Source organism: Natrix helvetica, assembly GCF_964273705.1.
Source record: "Natrix helvetica genome assembly, chromosome: 4".
In the NCBI taxonomy this organism is placed as follows: domain Eukaryota; kingdom Metazoa; phylum Chordata; class Lepidosauria; order Squamata; family Natricidae; genus Natrix; species Natrix helvetica.
The window spans coordinates 23,242,668-23,264,959 of NC_138550.1; the positions used below are offsets into that span (position 1 = coordinate 23,242,668).

The window sequence follows — 22,292 nt, forward strand, 5'->3', positions numbered from 1 at the left end:
AAATTAAGTGAGGCTGTCGAAGTCTTTTTCCAGTGTCTGAAGGCTGTGAGAACTGGATTGGTAAGAACAGACTCTAGCTCAATCCGGACAAGTTAAAGTGGCTAAAAATCTTGAGGATCCTGCCTTTGGTCTTGGGTGGAATTGCACCCATCTGGTGTGCAACTTATGAATCATCTTGGACTCAAGAACTCCTGTTCAGAATATGTGGCAGCAGGGGATGATAGGGCCTTCACACCAGTTATGTCCTTTTCTACACTAGAAAGCCTCTGAGACAGTCACTCACTCCTAGTCACTTAGAAGTGCGGACACCAATTGGGAGCTCCTTCCATGTCCCCAATAAGAGCTGGAGTGAAGGACAGGGGCTCACCCTGCCTCACAGCAGCACTAGGGTCTCTAATGCGGGCTTGCTGCTTGTCAATCATGCTAACCACTGTACTCCTATTAGTATCCAGGTAATACTCAGGTTACAAGTGCTCCCTTAGTGAATGTTCAAAGTTACACAATCAGTGCCTTCTAGTGTTTACGAACAAGTCCCGAAACTACGAATCTTGCAGCACCACGGCAGTTGTTCACCCTTACAAACCACCACAGAGGCTTTGCAACGTATGTCCTGCACTCTGCTGGCTAAAACGGACCTCCATTTAGGCTGCACAGACCTCGCCTACTACTGAGTAGGCCAAAATGGAGCTCCGTTTAGGCCTGCACAGGCCTCACACGGCACTGCGCAGGCCTAAATGGAGCGTTGGAGGGGAGAGCCTGCCCCTCCAAACCTCCATTTTGGCCTACAAAGTGATGGGCGAGGCTTGCGCAAGCCTAAATGCAGCTGAGAGGCTGGAAACAGCTTGCTATATCTTCGCATTGTAAGTGACCCTATGTGGCAGGTTGGGTGTGGGGAAAGCAATTGTGGGGAGCATGACGTATTTCAGTAGGTCGGGGAGGCCTTGGATGGTCTTAAGCAAGTGGCCTGTTCCATCACTAGGGCTCCCATGGCCTTCGATTGGAATAGATGGGAGACAGGTGGTCTTTCATTTGGAGAGAGAGAGATTCACTGAGGATTTGCATATGCATATTGTACTGAAATGATGAAAATATTAATGCTCTATGAATGTTAAAAATCAAAATGTTCTAAGGTTCAAAAATAAGCCAAAAATTAAAAACCAACATCGTGTATTTGATAACACTGACCTTATTATTCAGCAGAAATTCTGATGCAAGTCTCAATCATTTTCTTCTATACTTGAAAGCATTTGTCCTTGTATGCTAAGATACATGAGGAAACATGGTTTGCTTCGCTTTGACTTAACACGTTGTGTGATCCAGCCAATTGTGATGCAGCAGCTATGCAAACAAGAGAGTTCTTTTGAAAGGCTCAACTACCTTTAGTAAGACTGTGCAGCTCTTAAGATTCAAATGGTGGTGGTGATTCACAGCATGGATGGGTACACACGTAACAGTTGTCAGGAACACCTTAACTAAGGGCATCTTTTCAGGGAATGGGACAGGACTGGTGTAGATCGTCTTGGTTTAGCAACTGCCTAAGAAACCATTTGCAGTTACAGTGGTGATGAAAATGTAAATTTACCACCAAGGCCCACATTTATGACCTTTGTAACATCTCTTCCTAAGTCACGTGTTCAACATTACAGTCAGTTGGTACATATATTGCCCTATGCCCACTTCCCTCCCTCCCTTTTCCGTCACAGTGGAGAAATTGCTTAAACAAGGTATCACTTTGTGAGCTAAAGGCAATTGAATAAGCTCAGCGGCCTTAATTACAGTTGTTGATTAGAATCCTCCAGCCAGGTACCAGGTATTGCCTGAAATGGACAAGACCCTAAACAGTTTCATATTTAAGGTTTTTAATTTCTTCTTAAGAGGCTCATGGAGGATCTCCTAGGCAACCAGCTGACCCTAATGGATCTGATGTGTATCTGATGTCTATGTGCCTGCTTACTAAAAGTCTTGCAATAATTTCCTCTCCAATAAATGTAACATCAATTCTCTTCTTGCTAAGTACCCCTGGGACTGAGATTCCAAAAGGTAGGAGAATGGGGAAGAAGGAGTAGAAGATTTGCCCTTTTAGCAAGCATCCTCATGAAACAAGTTCCAGAAACCTTCCCTGTTTGGGGTTAAATCCTCCTGATGCTGTAACGCAAGGGGAAGGGGAAGTAAAATCATACATATTCATGTGATTTTTCACTTAGATATCACTTTAACAACTGAGTTTACTGGCTCCAATCCATAATCAAGGATAGACGATTCTGCCTAACCCAAACAGATTCTTCCTGATCAGTCCCAGTGAACAGAGTGCTTCCTGGATCCGACCTAATGAGAAGTATGGTAGGAGGGGACTTAAAAATAGGATTCACACCTCTCGGGTGAGGATAGCTCTCATTTTAATGGCCATTCAGAAGCTAGTAAATCATGGCTATTCTAAAACTCAATGGCCCTAATTAGAAGGAAATACTTGATGCCTAGATGTGTAAATATTGTCAAAATGTTATATTTCTAAAAATGTATTATCGCATTGGATTGCTGCTGTTGCCCTTTTGAATGACAGAATATTTTAAGGCACGGGTGTCAAACTTGCCGCGTCGCAGTACTTTTCGCGGATTTTCCCATTCACGGAGCTGGGATGGGCGTGGCCTGCATATGACGCATCCGGACAGCTGCCAGTTTGACACTCCTTAAGGCAATGTAAACATTTTATATGTAAATTATGAATAAATGAAAGGCATCTATTTTAAAGTATGTCTGTTAGAGTCCTACATGGGTGTCAGTGTTCCAAATGTTTCCCTTTGAACGTGATGTACTACATAGCCTTATACTTTAAAATTATTTGGACAAACTGTAGCAGACCTTCATCTTGAATTCTCTTTGACTGAGCAGAAACCCCTACTTTCATTTTAGATTAACCATCAAGGTATCTAATATAAAAAAAAATACATGTAACTAATTTTAAACATGTCTGATGAAACTTGTGGGAGTTACACACAGCATTTTAAACTGAAGTTGTTGAATCATTCCAAAATGATCTTCTGATTTCTAGCAAGGAAACAGCTGAGCATATTCTTAAGAGATGAGCAATTTGTGTGATATTTAGGACTAAGAGGGCCAGTTTGGTGCAGGAATTAAGGCTAGAAACTAGTAGACTGTGAGTTCTAGTCTGGCCTAGGGCATGAAACTTCTTGGGTGATCTTGGGCCAGTCTCTCTCTCTCTCTTTCTCTGCCTTAGGGAGAAGACAATGGAAAACCACTTCTGAAACCTTGCCTAGGAAACTCACCAGGAGTCAAGACAACCCCGAAAAGGCGCAATGGCTCAATGACAGTGGAGATGACCTCAGTTCTGATGGTTTGAGCCCAAACATTTGTGGCAGAGTGAACTCCTGTCACAGCTTCTGTATGCCTCACAGTTCAAAAGCATGTTCCTCTATGCAAGTAGATAGATAGGTACCACTTTGGTGGGGAGATGAGCTGGTGCTCTGTGCAGGCAATCAGATTCGTGACAGCTCTGAACCTTCCTGGTTGCAATCCCCATGTGTGAGGCAGTTCTGAGAGGGAAGGGGGCAGTTCTGAGAGGGAAGGGGGCTTTGGGTGATGCTGCAGAAAGAGCCGCAGGACTTCCTCTCTGGTGCAAAGCCAGCTCGCCCTCTTGTGGCACACCTTGGGAAGCATGCAAACGTGTCCTATAACAGGGTTGGTGCTTTGGCAAGCCAAACTACTACTCTGCAACAGCATTGTGGTCTCCTGGCTATTGTAACAATGCCATATGCTAACAACAACACAACTCCACAGCATGGCCAATATTTAGGGATTATAGTTGTTATATTCCAAAATATGTAGAAAGCAATAAATTATACTGATGTTTCCAACCAGACAAAGACAGTAATCCCGAATTCAAGTTTTATGCAGTCATAACATCCATAAATAGTCCAAACAATATGTACTTTTATATAAATCACTTTTAAAAATGAATATTCATTCTCAGTGGAATCCCCCCCCCAGCAAGATGATAGAATAAATGAAACAAAGCTTTACATGTTTTAATAAAAAAAATCTTTACAATTTAACATGATTTTTTTTACATTAGTTAAATAATACAACCTACATTAAAAATCTGTTCAGTTTGATGATGTTAAATTCCTGAGCTAAACTGTATAGGTAAACTGAATGCATTAATTATAGCAGCAGACAAAACCAGTTTCATACTAACACTGCCAGCAAAACAAAACTATGATGAAAAGGAAGGAGTGCCAAAATATGAAGGCACAATTGATCTAACTGGAAATATGCATTTAGCTTTATTTCATCAAATTACATTCAGCCACTGTCACTCAGACAACATATCAATGATGTAGAGATCCCTTGCTTTCAGGATTAAAATAACCAAATTTAAAATATTCTTTTTCTTAATTTTAAAATTTTAGTGGGTAAAACGTTCACAAGACTTTTGGGAGTTTTCAACTATCGATACCCATTGCATTCACAGAAACTGAGATATCCTGAAGCTATTTTACATTTTAATTAATGCTACAATAAAGACCAAAATTACATATTTCCCATCCTGGTTCTATTAAGCATGGGCAATTCTGGCCTATATTGCAGTCAGAGTGTTTAGAAGACTTAGAAAAGAAAAATTGGTACAGAAGACTACCTATACCATTTTAGCAATGATAAAACAGAAAATCTGTTTTACACCATCAGACACTTCAAATTCTTTAAATAACATACATGAAACATACAGAAAGAGACACTGGCTCCTTATTAAAGAAGCAAATTCCATACTTTCCCCTGGTTAGTTTAGGTTTTGAAAGTATATTTTCTGAGAAATCTTGTAGATGAACAATGTAAAAGAGTATTTAAATCCAATAAAATCTAATATACAAATCTAGGTTCCAAAAATTGTGGAAATATAAAACACAGAAACTCTAGAAGTTGCAGTAACACATAAATAAAAATAAAATTATAATTATAAATCAAGTTCTTCTCCATAGAAAGTTTAAAACTCAAAACTGTTCCCATAAAGGTACTTATTACTGTAATGTAAGCTTCTTACAAGAAGCAAAACACATTTGACTTCTTGGTTCCAGTCACAAAACCATATGCTATAAATTTATTCTGGCCAAGAAAGCAACTGTTAGGCTAATTCTCTATTTATGTGTGCAAAAAAATCTAGAAACTGAATATAGGTAAAATCAAGATCAAGAATCATGTGCACTTTTAGTAATACCAAATAAATTAATGTGCCAAATTTATATTGCTTTGTTGCACTTGCATTCGATACAACACTGGCAAGAAATCAAATATGCCAAAGATTATGAAAATATATCCACAAAATTGGACTTCTGATCAAGTCTGTTAGATACAACTTGCTTGATGGGAAATTCTTACAAGAGTAGCTGATCTGTTTCTCCAGTGCATTTGTGATGCATCAGCCTTGTCCTTATGACCCCTGAGCAAATTCATGGAGCACAATATGAAGATTTTCGAAAGCCTCTCTGAATACCTGGGTTTGTCGCAGCGCAAACCGCATTATCGTTCTTTTGTCTCTGCTTTTACTGTCTTCTAATGAAGTCATTTTCATGTTATCCAGAAAAGTGAGGCAGGAAGTAACTTTTTGCCTAGACACATTCAGTCCCGGGACTGATAGAAGAGAATATAACCAGATTCTGAGTTTTTTGAAATATCTGATGTCAACCCGTAGAAATCTTCAATAGCTTGGGCATCTATTTTCTGAAACAAAATAGAGGTGTATACATTTCTCAAAAACAATCATTTGTACTTTTGTAGCAAAACTATGACTCTAGCACCAGCATATCAAAATAATTTGTCACTTGCAGCAATAGAGGTATTTACTGAGAAAAACATGCACAATTATCTTTTTTTTGGGGGGGGGGAATAACAGATCTATATCAAAAGCAATTAAGTTGCTTCCAAATACTTCTAGTTTTAATCATCTAAAACCAAATAGCAAAAACATAAGTTTAATGAATAAATTTTACAATCAATGAATCGTAACAATTCTTACCTCTACAATGTCATCATCAAAGAGCAGCCAAAAATCATGACTCTTTACAATAGCAATATAGTGTCCTCTGTTAGGTCCACTGTGAAAAGGAAGTAATTAATAGTATGTCATCTTCAAATTCAATATTATGTGGAGGAGGGATTACATGAAATGATACTACAGAGAATCTTTGGCCTCATGATCTTTATGGCTTTTTTCTATATATATAATATATAATCTTTATTGACTATTTTACTGAAGAAAAAAATGTGGCTCCATCCTGATGGATCATTCTACCACTGGAAGTAAAAATGGTTCCCATCCGTTTAGATTTCCGGAAGGGTATCAAAACTTGCCTTTGCTGGTTGGCCCAGGGCCCAAGGGGGACGCTTACCACTGGAGATGGCTGACAGGGTAAGATGATCTTATCCCCGTCCATCACTTGATTCTGGTTCCAGTATGGTTTGAAAATCATAATTTGTGTAGTTTTAATCTTTTAATACTTTATTTTTTAAAACTTATCTTGTAACTTATTAAAAAAGCTACCCAGAATTATCTTATACTGTAGATTAGATGGGCTGAATAAAAATGTAATGAATAATTAAAGAAGTAACAACAAATAATTTTCTTGTTATGGAAGATATAAAAAATTATACATCCAAACAATGACAGTTAATATCTTTTAAAAGGCAACTTTCAGACAAAAAGTGACACTCAAATGAAGGCAATTAAAAGAATCACTCATAAAAGCCCTTGAAATAGAGAATTAAAATTATCTATTATTTATGAGACTATTAAAAAATGAAAGATACAACTTTTGTCCTGCAATGGCACTTGTACGTTCAGGCTGTTAAAAGTAACCTTTAGTGCAGTTTCAGTCATTATGGTTGTGATCATGAGGCCAGGATTGAACATAATTAGGTGAGAAACTCATGCTTCTCTTGCCCTGCTACACTCACCTCCATTTTAACTTCCGCTACCCATTTATCACTTTTCCCATATCTGTCCTCTGGACCATCCTGCACTCTACCACCTCCAACTGACCTTCACCTTCTCTTTCCTCTGGTTGCTGAGTTGCACCAATGCTGGCTTTTTGCAAGGTGGCTGCAGGCCATGCAAAGCCTCAGGAAGGCCCTAGGCAGCTGCCTTGCTCATGACAGGCCAGGCTGAATGCATCTCATTAGCAATAGGAGGAAGAACACAATGAAGGTCAGCTGGGGCAGGAGAGGCCACAGGTACAGGGAGAGGTGGGCAGCAGGAGGAGTGTTGCACAGAGAGGCAGACGCAGCAGTGTATGAGGTGGCAGAGTGCAAGATGATGAGGGTGCAGGGAAAACCAAAGAGCGATGAGGGTGGCAGGGGTATTGTAATCCAGGACAGCGAGGGCAGAGAACATAAGGCATTGGGGGCAGCACAGAGCAGGACAGCCAAAAAGGTAGAAATGGGGAGTGGAGATTTGTGTTGTTAAGTGAGGACTATTATATAAAAATGCTGCGCTACTCTACCTTAACAGCATGACTACTGCTTACTATTACTTTGAAGAGAAAATTTTTGAAGAAGAAATATAATTGGTTGCTATAACATAGGCAACCTGTGATGGCGAGCCTATGGCACGTGTGCCACAGGTGGCAACCGGAGCCATATCTGAGGACATGCAAGGCATTGTCCTATGTCAGCTCCAGTGCCTATGTGTGCACTGGCCAGCTGATTTTCAGCCTTCTGGAGGGCGGGGGAGGCCGTTTTCGCCCTCCCCAGGCTTCAGGAAAAACTCTGGAGCCTGTGGATGGCAAAAAACAGGCCCAACGAACTTTTGGAGGCTTCAGTAAGGCCTGTGTGCATGTCCAGGGGTGAATGCGAGAGGGCTGTGCACGCATGCGCGGGGGGAGGGCATTGCATTATGGGTGTGGGCACGCATGCACCCTTTTATTACCCGAGCAGAAAAACGTTCGCCATCACTGACCTATGTAATACATCGGCATTCCATATTACCCAGACGATATGGTAAATAAATCTGGATCACTCAGATAAGAATAAGGTTTGAGTTAAGAGGATAGAGTTACATGGATGCATTTCCTCATCTCATTTATACACCTAGCACTAATGCCACTTTACATATGTAATCAATTTCAAACTTTATGTTTAGGACTTTTAGCATATATACATAGCACTGTTTTCCAGCACTGTTTAACAAAAAACAGATTGTAATATATTTTATTACCTTCCACAGTGAACTACCACTGCCACAAGATCATACATTCTGTCAGGATTTGTGGCATCACCAGACGTATTAAATAGCCGAAGTTCTAAAGGAAATACTACCCTATAGGAGAGCTTTGTATATCGATGTAGCTGGTCCATGTATTTAAATCTTTTCAGATGGAGAGCAAGAATCATAGGCAGCTTTTTTACTTTCATTCTGAAACAAAATTAAACTGATTATCATATTTAATTAGATTTCAAAGTCTATTTTGCTACCTGTCTGCAAAGTCATAAAAAATTAATAGAATTGTTATCAATTTATCTTCATTTGCTGAAAGTTTAAGCCAGGCAATTACATAATGCAAAAACTCAAAATATGCAGTTAATTTATGTACGTATATATTGCTAACGCTCAAAATAAATACATATGGTACCTTTTGTGTGCTTCCTGTTTACTGCGACATTCTTCACAGTAATATTTATATTCACTGCACAAGGTTTCTGTGTTGCTAAAACCCCTAAAATGGGAATGTAAAAAAATCCATTTTTGAATAAATTATATTTAAAGTCCAACTATGAATTTACTCACTGAAATATTTTTCATACTAAACTGTGCATGGCATATTTGAAACATATGCACTAAGTAGGTAAGTGTTCGAGTTCAATTAAGGAAGAATATAAAAAGTGTTATAAAGTTTATTAATCTAAAACTGGTCTAATAAAACCATTTTACTTAATTTTAAATTTATATGCTTATAAGGACAGAATCAGAGATAAGTTATTGAATGTACCTTAAACAATGTGTGATTGAAGTGTTTTGTTCCACATCAACAGAAAGATCTAAAAAATCTTCATCTTTGCTGCTTATCTGCATGTTAAAAATAATTGTATAATTATCTATTTATGAATATTTTTGAAGGACCTTAAAAACTAAAAATTGATGAACTAGCTTAAAGCAATAATGGTAATTAATAATGGTAACCAAACTTTTAACAAAATCCACTCTTCTTAGAGAAAAAATGATATTATTTTCATCTCTCCATTTGTTTATATTCCACTATTAAAAGCACAGTAAATGCCAAATAATTTCAGGGATCTTCTCTTGATTTATCCTTTTACACTGAAAGAAATTGATTCACTTCTCTTGGCAATACAGTGGTATCTCGGTACTTATCAGTTCTGGGAGGCATGATAAGTACCAAATAATTTTTCCCCATAAGGAATAATATTTCCATACTCACTTTTTCTAAATGTCATCTGTTACCTAACTTTTTTATATTAGAAATTTAGATTACATTACTATAAAAAAGTCCTTGCACACAAATAAACATCTGTAGTTCAATTCTATTAAGTCAGGCTATGAAAAAAGGTTTATTGAAATCACACACAACTCAAATTCATATCAATATTTTATACTCAGCTTTTGATCCACTACCAAAAACAATATTTTGTTTTTATATATTATCTGATCAGGGAAGATATGCTGTGGACTCTGTCAGCCAAACAATTCTGACTGGCAGGATCCAGGAAGAGAGACTTGTCTCCTGTTGCCCCTGCCTCTGGAACATGCTCCCTGTCCAGAGGTCAGGCGGGCCTCCTCTCCCTTGGCCTTTTGGAAGGTTGTGAAAACATGGCTCTGAGGCCTTGCTTTGGGCGCGCAGATGAATACATAACCATGGGGCTAGTTAGCATCCCGAAAGCTCTCTCCCCCTTTTAATTATTTAACATTGAATTTTAATCATCCTTGCCTCTTTTTAAATTTGTAGACTGTTTGTATGTTTCAATATGTTATTTGTACATCACCTAGAGTCCCTCTGCAAGGGAGATGGCCAGTTTCAAAAATTGATAAATAAATACTGAAAATTAAGACAGATTTGTAGAAGATGCTTACAGTTTCACAGGTGAGACACCTTGTTTCATTGGTTAATGTTCCCTGGAAGATTTCATGAACCCATGTTGGATCTGGGGAATTATTGTTTTCGCTATCGATGCTGCCATTAGGTAGGAGACCATTCTTTTTCTCCTGTTTTTTCTCTTCTTGCAAAATATCTGCCACTGTATTCAGTAAATAGTTCAAAAATTCATGTGCATCTTGCTGCATATAATTGTCGAACAGCTCTACAAAAAAAATCGATATGTTTAATCTACTTCTTGGCTAGATACTGTAAATACATTTTAAAAGCAATTGCTGGGAACAAACAATATCAGAAAGCTATTATACACATCCTGCCTAACCAACTTTCTTATACCATAGAACTCTCATATAAAGCAGAGGGTTGAGCTACCTAAGCTTTGAAATTGAATTTTGTTCAACATTCCAACTTCAGTCTCCCAACTTTACTTCATACATTTAGTGTGATCCAAAACACCCTAAAACCAACTGCAACAGGTTTAAGGTTTAAGGTTTATTTGGATTTAAGGTTTATTTGGATTTATATGCCGCCCTTCTTCAAAGGACTCAGGGCGGCGTACAACATTAAAAACACACCTCACAAAAGTTAAAAAAAGATTAAACCCAATTCCAAAAAGACCAAACCGATTTTTTTTAAAAAAAAGAAACAGTACATTTAAAATAAATTAAAATTAACATTAACATTAACAGGCCAGGCCGGCTTGCTGGAAAAGCCAACTTTTTAGGGCGCGTCGGAAGGACCGGAGGTCAGGGATTACGCAGAGCTCCGGGGGCAGCTCATTCCAGAGGGAAGGCGCTCCCACAGAGAAGGCTCACCCCCTGGGGGTCACCAGCCGACACTGCTTGGCCGACAGCACCCTGAGGAGGCCAACTCAGGATGGAATATATATTCTGGACTCCAGTACTTTATATTATTTCAGGTGTGTTATTGGAAGTTGGTTCTATATATACTTAAATTTTCAAAAATGGGGGAGGGGTGTCATTTTTTATCCCTGGTGTCTTTCTAGGAGCATATTGAAGAAGACTGAAAATATTTTTCAAACAACAGAAAAATATATCTACAGTACTGAAGCCTGCTTCCACCCAATAGTAGATATGATCTATTATTTAATATGAAGCTCTGAAAAGGCATGGCTGCTTTAAAGAGCTACAGATACATGCTTTCTTGGATTGAGTGCTCAAAGGACTTCTGGAAGCCAATCCAAAACAATGCACAGCCCCAATGCCTGTGGGAATAGCCTATGAGAATAGTAATTTGTTTCCGTAATTGCCTGATGTTTTGCTCCTCACAACTGCTTAATAATTTTATCTGTAATTCACCTACGGGCTTGTCTTAACTAAGCAGACATTAGATCAAATTAATAAAATGGTATCCTTTAGGAATAAACAGAAGGCGTACCCCCAGATATAAATGATTTGTTCAAAGGTTGGTCAAATGAAATAATCATGAGTTCCTTATTCCATGCAAAACATCTTCACAATGCAATTGTATTTGAGGAGCAACAATAAATCAAAGAGACAAATAGGTCTCCATCTGGTTGCTTGTAAAAAAAAAGTTTGCATCCCAGTAGAACTGAAGAATTTCACTAAAGGAAAAAGTTGCAAATGTATAAAATAAATAAGCAAGGTATCTTTCTAAATCAGTTTAACAAATGTTCAATTCCAGTTGTAGAGTTTTTTTTAATTTTTAAAATTAAAAGTTAGAGAATTTATGCTTTATGCTTGGCAACATATCATTTCATTTTCTCCCTCCTGCTTAATAATATTTGTGTAAAGCTGAGGGAAAGGTCATCTGGAGATCGGCAAGCTAAAAACACAGTTTCAGTTCATTTTCATTTCAGTTAGAATAAACTGAATAGGTGCCTGGAATTAGTAGATAACAGACGTTCTTTGAATGAATTATCCCATTGTTGTGGATGATAGTGTCTCACTTGTATTGGAAAGAGTACCTAGTCTAGTCAGCTAGCTGTGCATTCTTAAGTAAGGGAGAGAGTAACCTATATCTGTGAGCTATTATTTTAAATAAGTTATTCAGAGGGCTATTGTGATCACATTTTACTAATAGGAAAAATCTTCAGTATCTACAAATCCATTTCTAAACTCTATTCAAAACATTGGTGTTTACAGTAAATCATAATAACTTTGGCTTCCTTAGGGATTTTCAACATGTCATCTTCCGTGTTACCATTTAGACACCAAGCTAAGACTGGTTTTGTTTACCAGAATGTTTTTATTATATTAGTTGTGCTAATCAAATTCAATTATTTTGTAGTCTTATCAAAATTTTACTGACTGCTATTTTACTGAAACTGTGTCTTCAGGCATTTTCAATCTTTGTTCAATCAGATGCTATCAAGCACTATCTTATTTATTTAAAATAAATGTGTTTTAAGGAAGATTGGACTTAGAAAGAAAAGAATAGGACTTTTATGACAAAATTTTAAAGGTTTGGATTTTGAAGATCAGTCCAAGTAAGAATACTGGGAACAAATCAATAGAGAGAAATGCCCATTTTATGATTAAATTAGTTAAAGGCAGAGTCTTCACAACAACAAAATAAAATTTTACCATTCTCTTTTCGTAGTCTTGTTATGAACTTTTTAGGAGGTATCACTCCAACTTTCTTCTTCTGGGTGGCTATACTGTGGAAGAGATCAGCTAAGCAGGTGAGAAGACTCTCTTTTTTTCTGGGCTGACTCTTGTATGCCAAGACCTTCTCTCGAAATGGTCGACAGAAATAAAGTGCCTGAAGAACTGAATTACAGTAGCATGTATTTCCAAACTAGAAAACAAATTGTCAATTAAGTTAGATAAGTAAGCAAATGGCATGCAGAAAGAAATTTGTTAAAGCATATTATGATTTCTGGATTCTGAAGAATAACATAATCTATTAATCAGGGATAAATATAATGGCCAGCAATCATGCACTTGTTTACTGACACCTGGGTAATATTTTACTTATATTTTATATAATGCTTTTATATTTCTACAATTGATTTGCTAAGTAATTCTGAAAATTCCACCATAAAAGTAGAGAATTTTCTTAATATCTTTGATATCCAGCATGTGCATGCTGGTATAATACTATACCATACTACACTAATATTTTGTACATGAACAAAACCAAAATATACCCAATATGTTCCTGAAATAGCTAGATAATTTGTCTATAATTATAATTTCTACTTTCCTTAAGGATTCTCCAATTTACTTGGTAGAAATGATACTGTTCTGAAAAGCATATTACCTTAGCATATTAATTAGGATTACAGTTATGAATAATTTGTGACCTATATCAAGATTAAATACATTAAACATTGTTCATTACATTGAATTAATTAAAATTAATTTAAAAACATAGTCACTTTTATTATTATTTTCTCAAAAATATCAATCTCTAATGTACTGGCAAACCCTTTTTCAACAACTTTCTTATTTTACATTATTAATTCCACTTTTTTCTAAGCAAGCAAAATATGAAACTTACATTTACTAAACCAAAATAATGTTCATTGACTGGGAATTGTTCTGGACCAATTTCTTTCTCTAAGGCTGAGGCATTAGCGCCCTAAGAGGGGGAAAAAATAGTATTTACGAGCAATTATTTTCTGGCACACTTTGACTATAAAAGTTAAGTAGTTTATTGAAGAAAGAACTAAATAAATTATGGGGAGAAATAATAATGCTTTAATTTATAATATTTTGTAAGCTATAAAATTTCAAGCAAATTTGATTAATAAATAATAAAGCTAATGGTATACCAAATAGGAAATTAGACTGGCCTGGCCATTGTTCCCAGCTTAATTTTTCCTATAATACTAAGACAAACCCATACATTGTTAATATTAGATATGGTAGAAAGAATATTCATCCATGTAATAAGCATTTATGTGTATATAGGTGGAAGAATCTTATACTAGGCATCTTTAATTATGGTTAATGTTACTATTGTAAACTTACAATTTTTCCAATCAGCTATATACCTAAACATTAATAAGACTACATGCTTTTCTAAAATAAAAAAAGTTCAAAATAGATTATAGAGCTGAAAGATAATAATTCGGGCACAAGGGTAAAAAAACACTATAAAAAATTATGGAATTGTATTTAGTACATAATGGAGCTGATATGGATAACATAATTTATACCACAAGGTATTTTCAGTTATACGTGTATAAACAAAAATAAAACTACAAATTGTACAAAGTATGAATTTTTAGATTAATTAAATAAAAAGAATCCAAAGGTAATGTTTAAATTAATAAAAATATTTCAAATTGTTGTTTTGAACTTTTTTTCTAACAACATGTGTGCTTGCACACATGTATCATTCTTGCACTAATGTTTCTGGATAGAACGTAAGATATCAATCAGTCTATTTCTAAAAAAGAAATATTGTTCTAAAGTTATTTCTGATACCAGAAATTTCTTGCCACAGTTGTTAAGTGAACCATTGCAGTTGTTAATTTAGTAACATGATTGTTACGTGACTCTTGCTTCCCCATTGACTTTGTTTGTCAGAGGGCTACAAAAAGATCACACCAGGGCACTGCAACCATCATAAATATGAATCAATTGCCAAGTGTCTGATTTTTGATCACATGACCATGGGGATGCTCAAGTATGAAAAACAGTCATCTCACTTTTTTCAGTGCTGTTGTAACTTTCACTAAATGTAAGTCAAGGACTATCTGTATTAGAAGAATAAAGACAAGATTTGTAAAAGAGCAGATGAGTAGTTTTAGCAAAACACTCAACAAGGTCTCACTTGATATTCTACTAGAGAAGGTGACAAATGTGGATTGGGCTTTACTATCATTAAATGGATACAGAACTGGATGCACAATCATATTCAATAAGTGTACAACAGTAAATACCCTGCTTCAAACTGAAGGGAAACATCATGGGAAATATCAGAGCTTGTAGGACCTGAATGAATGAGGAGCCAAAAAAACGATAATAAATTCTGCAGTAAGGAGGAGAGATAGCTAACATTTTAGAGGACAGCATTAATAAGTTGTAACACTAGACAAAAACCTGAAAGATGAATTTTAACAGCAACAAATGCGAAGTTCATCTGGGTAGGACAAATCAAAGACGTAAGTACAGGATGAGAAGGGCACATCTGAAGTGTATATGCAGGAAAAAAATGTGGGCACCTTTAGTGGATCACAACCTGAACATGAACCAACATTGTGACTCAAATGTAAAATAAGCAAAATCCTCAGCTGCATCAACAGTGGTACTGAATCAAGACCAATAGAAGTCATTCCTTTTCTTCATTTTGTATTAGTCAGAGGGCTCCTACAAATACTGGATTCAATTCCAGGCACTATATTCTCAGAAGGACATCAATAACCTAGATTATGTCTAGATGAGACCAATCACTATGATAAGGGACTAGAAAGAAAAACTGTTAAAGGTATTGGGTGTGTTTAGCCTGAAGAAGCAGAAAGGGAGGAGAAACATGATAAGGGCAGCCCTTGTTCAGTGACCACTTTTCCAGTTACCATTTGGAGTAATGACAGTGCTGAACGAGGGAACTTACAATGTTTCTCATAGTTGCAGCTGTCACAGCATCCCCATGGTAACGTGACTGCGATTTGGGCACTTGGCAACCAGTTTGCAATTACAACAGCCAGAAAATTCTGCAGTCAAGTGATCACCAATTGCAACCTTCACTGCTGGCTTCTAACAAGCAAAGCCAATGGGGAAGCCAAGAGGAAATGGAAAATGGCAATGGGGTGACTAGAGGATGCTGCAACAGTGTAGGATTTGCTTAACGGCGGCAACTGGAACCCTAGCCCTTACTCCGAGTGACACACATAATTTGGAAATTATTCTTCTATTAACCCAGGCTATAACTACATTTTTTTTGTAGTCCTATCACATTATTAGTATATTTTTGGCTCACAATCAACTACTTAATGTTATTACTAAGTCAACTAGTCCATCCTATACTTCATTTTGTTTCCGACTTGGAAAAAGTTGTAATGGTATATGGTAAATTTCATTATGAGCCACGGTGGTGTAGTGGTTAGAGTGCAGAGTACTGCAGGCTACTTCTGCTGATTGCTGACTGCCTGCAATTTGGCAACTCAAATCTCACCAGGCTCAAGGTTGACTCAGCCTTCCAGCCTTCCAAGGTGGGTAAAATGAAGACCCAAATTGCTGGGGGCAGTATGGTGACTCTATAAACCGTACACTCAAAATGTACACCCAAAATGTATCTTTGTGGAAACCCAATTAATATAACTTTATTTTTATTAAACATATGTAACCATATTGACATGTTCTATTGTTCTCCATTTTTCCTAATTGGAATTCTTGGCAATTATGTGCTATTGGTCATAACTGCATATCCATATACATTCATCTTCACCAATTTTTGGACACCCCAATGGCTTTTATTTTTTTCTTATTCCATTACAGGTTCTTATTTTAACCAAAAATAGTTAACTCTTATGTTGAAAGAAATCTTAGGGATTTCCTACCTAAACCTTTTCACCAATCTACTATTATTCACTGTTTTCTCATGATCTCATTCTCTGGAACCTGCCTTTTAAAATATTATTAGTCTTTGCTTATTCAACAGGAAACAATCATTCAATTCCTATTTGGCAAACAGCAGCTCTCAGGACACTCTACCTACAATCCACAGCTGTTCAAGAAAACCACCTTTTCACAGTTCCTCACAGCTCAACACATAATCAATCAGAGCACATAGTGGCTTTTTGCTGTCCCTAACTTCTGTTTTTCTTGTTACTTCACTTGATAAGCACCTGTTACGGTAGTTATCCTTGTCTTCTTGGTTACTTACCAAGCATTTTTGGTATTATATTTATTTTATGTAATAACTAGTCAGAATCCCTTCTTGTTGACTATTAAGATTACATATAACTGCAGAAAAGTGATAATTCAATATAACAACTTACACTTTGATCTGGGTAGCTGGCTTGAGAATACCGATTTTCATACACTATTGCTAACTAAACTGGGAAAGTTAGTATCAACAAAAATGATTATTTCATTTATGTTTTGGAAAAGTAATCTAAATGAAGGGCACACAACCTACAAACTTTATGGATCCCATTTATACTACTTGGAATCTCTCTAGGGTGTGGGATTCGTCAGTCTTTTTTTTTTTTTTTTTGCATTGGGGAAGTTTAAAGGGCAGAATGAACAAGAGAAAGTAATTTGCCTGAGAAATAGGGGACTGTAAGGTAAATGTATTATGAATCAATTAGACCTAGATAATAATTTATAAACTTCTGTAAAATAATAACTATTTTGTTTCCTGAGGAAAAGGAGCTTTTAACTTGGCTTCACAAAGAACTTTTGCATTACGCTGAAAGAAGAAACAAGTATAATGGCTCTAAAAGTCTCCATACTTACTTTAAACTACACTGCCAAAGAGTAAAGGATGATTAAAAAAAACAACAATCAGCATACCCAAAGGGGTATATAATGTCTATTTCTCTTCTAAATCATATTTCATAAGAAGGTCTGCTACTAGAGACTTTGACGTGATTAAGATACTTTTAAAAAATTACAGAGTGGTTAAAAATCCACAAATGCAGTATATATAAATATAAAAACACTTCACTGTTCTGCTGTACTACTAAACCATTTTCAACGAGTTGGGACAGATCCCAACACCATTCATGTTAAAAACTCCATATTGCAACATGACCCCTCTACCTGTGTACTAAATTTGTTCTACTTAAACTTCTCCTTTCACCACACCCACCTCCAAATTTCTTTTCCTTTCCTCAAGTTTTTCTGTTTTTGTGTCATTCCTGCCTCTTCACCCTCTCTAGAGCTTTGAGCAAAATTAACATCTGGCTCTCCTGGGAAATGTTCTTGATAATTTGCAAGGCATCAACAAGTTATTTTTTCTCCCACCAAATTTCAATGCAAAGTTATTCCTCTCCCCACTTCTTGTTGTTAGTTGCGAAGTCCTGTCCGACCAATCATGACCCCATGGACAACGTTCCTCCAGGCCTTCCTGTCCTCTACCATCCTCTGGAGCCCATTTAAGTGCACACCAACATCAACTGCTTCAGTGACTCCATCCAGCCACTTCATTCCCTGTGGTCCCCTTCTTCTTTTGCCCCCAGTCTTTCCCAGCATTAGGCTCTCCTCCAGTGAGTCCTTCCTTCTCATCAGGTGGCCAAAATATTTGAGTTCATCTTCTGGATCTAGCCTTCTAAAGAGCAGTCAGGGTTGATCTCCTCTAGGACTGACCGGTTTGATTGCCTTGCAGTCCAAGGGACTCACAGGAGTCTCCCCCTCCCCACCCTCATTTGGCTAAAGCCGACTTTGTTGAGGAAATCTAGAAAGATTTGCGCCACACCAAATTGCAGGCTTAGATTTCTTTTGGTAGAAGCCTTTTTTGCCCCAAGATCAGGGATTGCATCCCACCAAATATCTCTGCACGCCTCTTTCGAGATCGCCTTCTATTAAGTCCTAACATGCCCTTTTTGACAGGTATGTATGTATGGAAGTCTGGTCTGATTCCATGGGCTTTACTTGGGAGTAAATAGGCACGAGGAGGACACAAGGCTCCCGTTTCTGCCGCCTGGAAGAAACCCTTCTCAGGGAAAAGGGGACCCCCAACGCCCCCCCCATCCCTTGACACACGCCCCCCCCACCCGTCCTTCCCAATGAAGCGTAAGGCACACCTTCGCCCGGGCTCCGCCCAGATTCCCCGACCCGGCGGCCCTACTCTCACCCGGCCGCGGCGCCTGGGCCCCAAAGGGCGAGCGAACCGGGAGGGGGGGCACCGCCTCCCCTCACACTCACCATGGTACAGATGGAGGCTATTTTGGAGACTGTCATTAGGATTTCCATCCGCGCAGCGCCATCTTCTTCCACCCAATCACAACGTCGAGCCGAGCCCGGCCGGGGGGAGTCCCGCCTGAGGAGGAGGAAGGAAGAGGGCAGCCCGGCGGCGCCACCCTCAAGCAGCTTACAGAGGAACCCAACCAGGGCTCCGCCCCGCCTAAACGAAACGGCCCCGTCAACAGCTCCGGCCCGTCGAAAAGGCGAGAGCGGCAACGCGCTGCTCTACGTCCTGCCCTCGGGGACCAACCGTCCCCCTCCCCGCTTTCGCTTCGGGCAGGATCCTCGCGCGCGCGCGCGCGCACCACCACACATACACACACACACACACACCGCTGCGCGGACCGGCCCTTCTTCCGCCCACACATGCGCGCGCGCGCGCCCGCCCCTGGTCGCCTCGCTCTGCGGGCCGTTCCCTGTTTCGCCGGAACCTCGAGCTCAACCAATCGGGTTTCGCTATTCCAACGCTCTCCCTGTCCGCCCTTGCTATTCTAAGGTCTTAGAGATGCTCGGTTCCAAGCTGCTGCTGGGTCTTATTTTAAATGTCAACGCGGGTGCCGAAACACCCGGGGTCCCGCCTCGAGCCGTGCTGAAACTTGCTTGGGGACGTGGGGTGTAAAAGCCATGATTTATGGCTTCGTAGGCTATGGGTTAATCGTCTTGCCGTGGCGTAGTAGCATGGTGGAATATCACAGCCAATAAAATCCTCACAAGGATTCGCTTCTATCAGTCGAAGGTTTATTTGTCCGTTTAGCTTTGACTATAGTCCCCGCCGTGCGTGGGATTTCTTGCAATAGAATAGAATAACAGAGTTGGAAGGGACCTTGGAGGTCTTCTAGTCCAACCCCTTGCCCAGGCAGGAAACCCTATACCATTTCAGACAAATGGCTATCCAACATCTTCTTAAAGACTTCCAGTGTTTGGAGCATTCACAACTTCTGGAGGCAAGTTGTTCCACTGATTAATTGTTGTAACTGTCAGGAAAGTCCTCCTTAGTTCTAAGTTGCTTCTCTCCTTGATTAGTTTCCACCCATTGCTTCTTGTCTTGCCCTCAGGTGCTTTGGAGAATAGCTTGTCTCCCTCTTCTTTGTGGCAGCCCCTGAGATAGCAGAACAGTCCTATCATTTCTCCCCTAGTCCTTCTTTTCATTAAACTAGAAATACCCAGTTCCTGCAATTGTTCTTCATATGTTTTAGCCTCCAGTTCCCTAATCATCCTGGTTTCTCTGCTCTGCACTCTTTCTAGAGTCTCAACATTTTTTTTTTACATTGTGGTGATCAAAACTGGATGCAATATTCCAAGTGTGATCTTACCAAGGCATTATAAAGTGGTATTAACACTTCACGTGATCTTGATTTTATCCCTCTGTTTCTATCCCTCTGCAATAGGTTTGCACTCTTGAAGTATAATTGCAAGTAGTTTAAGTTAGTTTAATCGTGGTTTAATCTTATATTTTATACAAACTGGCACAATATATTCCACCGGTTTCATCAGATTTACTGATTAATTAAACAGGATAGCCTATATATCAATATATGCATATTCTTACAGAAGGCAGATTTTGGGGTGACAGGAATGATAGCCTCAGGTACTCCAAAGTCTAGCAATATGAAAGGATTTAAATGACATTTATACCACCTGTGTTTATACCTACTGACACATTAAATCTAGTACATAATACAAAAAAGTAGAGAAACCCAACTTATTCAAATTTTCTTCCATTTTATTTTTATGATTGTTCGCTATCCAATAACCCAGGTTTGGGAAGAGTGTCTATACAAATTGAATGAATAAAAAACTTGTCAAATAATTATCACCAATGTTTAAATGATAATAGAATAAGGCAACAGGCAGTTCTCTCTGCAGATTTGGAACATTTACATAGATGTAAATGCTGTCTTCCTACTGAACTTCTACTGTTTTTTCATTTTCATTACCGCAGTTTTTCATTTTCCCTCTGTTCTCAAGCCGTTTTGACTATTGTTCAGATTCTCTAATCTATAGTAATGGTTGCTTATTATGTCAACACTTTGAAAACAAACTTTTGTGTATACAGTAAAACATAAGGTCCTAATGGAAAGAATGTAGAAACGCTATAAATTTTAAAAAGCAGAAGTTAGTGCTGTAGGGGTGGGGCAAGTGCAAATAACTTGGGAAGAACCAAGACTGAGAGTTTAAAGGTGGCAATGAATCAGGTAATGCCATCCATCTCTGAATATAGCAAAATATGGCAAAATATTTCTTAAAATTCTCTTCATTTTATTTCTAATAGTGCATTGCAGGAATAATTAAAATGTGAACAGGTAAGCCATTGAGTTTAACAGCCACTGACAGCCCTATTCCTCCTATGTTTGTTTCATCTTCTTTAAGGCTTTCCACAAGCAATCTATGGTTTTGCACTTGCTTAGTTCCCATATCACAGGACCCTTATTTTCATTTCCCAACTCTCAAAAACATCATCACTGACCTTAAAATGAAAACACCACATGAGGTAATGAATGATCCTCTCAGCTCACCAAGAAAGCAAATTCAAAGACAGTGAACCAGTGGCCTTTCCACATTCTTAATTAATGGCGGAGGTGAATACTTGTAATTAAGATTTTTCAATAGGGAGGGAGGTGGCAAAATCAGTTGCTCCCCTGTTCAATCTAAAACAGCTGAGATTATTTTTCAATAGTTTAATATGTGGGAATAAAGGCAGCCTCGGAGGATCCCACCATAAGAAAATGACCTATCCAAAGCCATTTCTCAATAAATTGCAGCTAAATTAATAAACAAATCAGCTCAGCTGCCATAGACATTAACATGGGATTGGATGGGTAGGATTTATTTATATTTCATGATTCTTAATTCAGGAGGTTTGATTTACTTGGTTTGATTAATGCGGCCGCCGGAGCCTTGGACCGGGTTGCGCCTTTGCGGCCTCTCCGATGGCAACAATCGACCCGGGCCCCCTGGTTTAACGGGGAGCTAAGGGCGATGAAACGCCACAGGAGACGCCTAGAGAACAAGTGGAGATCCTCCCGCTCCGAATCCGATCGAACACAGGTAAGAGCCTACTTAAGGACCTACCTCGTGGCAATAAGGGTGGCCAAACGTCAATATTGTGCCACCCTTATAGCGTCCGCAGAGAACTGCCCTGCCGCCCTGTTTCGGGTGACCCACTCCCTGCTGTCGCAGGGACAACGGGACCCCCCATTGCAGGGCAGGGCAGAGGAGTTTGGGGAATACCTGCAGGATAAAATTGATCAGATCCGGAGGGGGTGGACCCACTCCAGTGCTCCAGGGGGGGCGTCCGAGGCTAGTCTTGAGATTCCACGCTGGGAGGTGT

The 22,292-nt window shown here is 38.6% G+C and overlaps 1 protein-coding gene across 2 annotated transcripts; it reads right to left on the bottom strand.

Annotated features, from left to right (window-relative positions):
• Positions 1-4,029: 4,029 nt before the first annotated feature.
• USP12 (ubiquitin specific peptidase 12) lies at positions 4,030-21,566 on the bottom strand. 2 transcript variants are annotated; one of them, XM_081951423.1, is made up of 9 exons: positions 21,429-21,566; positions 13,605-13,685; positions 12,686-12,899; positions 10,097-10,323; positions 8,997-9,073; positions 8,640-8,723; positions 8,225-8,422; positions 6,029-6,107; positions 4,030-5,733 (listed from the first exon to the last, which is right to left on the bottom strand). In XM_081951423.1, the coding sequence occupies exons 1-9, from the start codon at positions 21,447-21,449 to the stop codon at positions 5,632-5,634; spliced, it is 1,083 nt and encodes a 360-aa protein (XP_081807549.1). In that variant the 5' UTR covers positions 21,450-21,566; the 3' UTR covers positions 4,030-5,631. The 2 variants fall into 2 exon arrangements, with proteins under 2 accessions (XP_081807549.1, XP_081807548.1); XM_081951422.1 differs by lacking the exon at positions 21,429-21,566 and adding an exon at positions 18,923-19,337.
• Positions 21,567-22,292: the final 726 nt, after the last annotated feature.

Excerpts from the sequence above, each read along its gene's own strand:
- USP12 (XM_081951422.1), bottom strand. The coding sequence starts at position 18,970 with ATGGAAATCCTAATGACAGTCTCCAAAATAGCCTCCATCTGTACCATG. Across the intron at positions 9,074-10,096 it reads GGTGTCTCACCTGTGAAACT|ATAAGCAGCAAAGATGAAGA; the intron begins GTAAGCATCTTC and ends TTTAACATGCAG. Across the intron at positions 5,734-6,028 it reads TTGATGATGACATTGTAGAG|AAAATAGATGCCCAAGCTAT; the intron begins GTAAGAATTGTT and ends ATTTTGTTTCAG.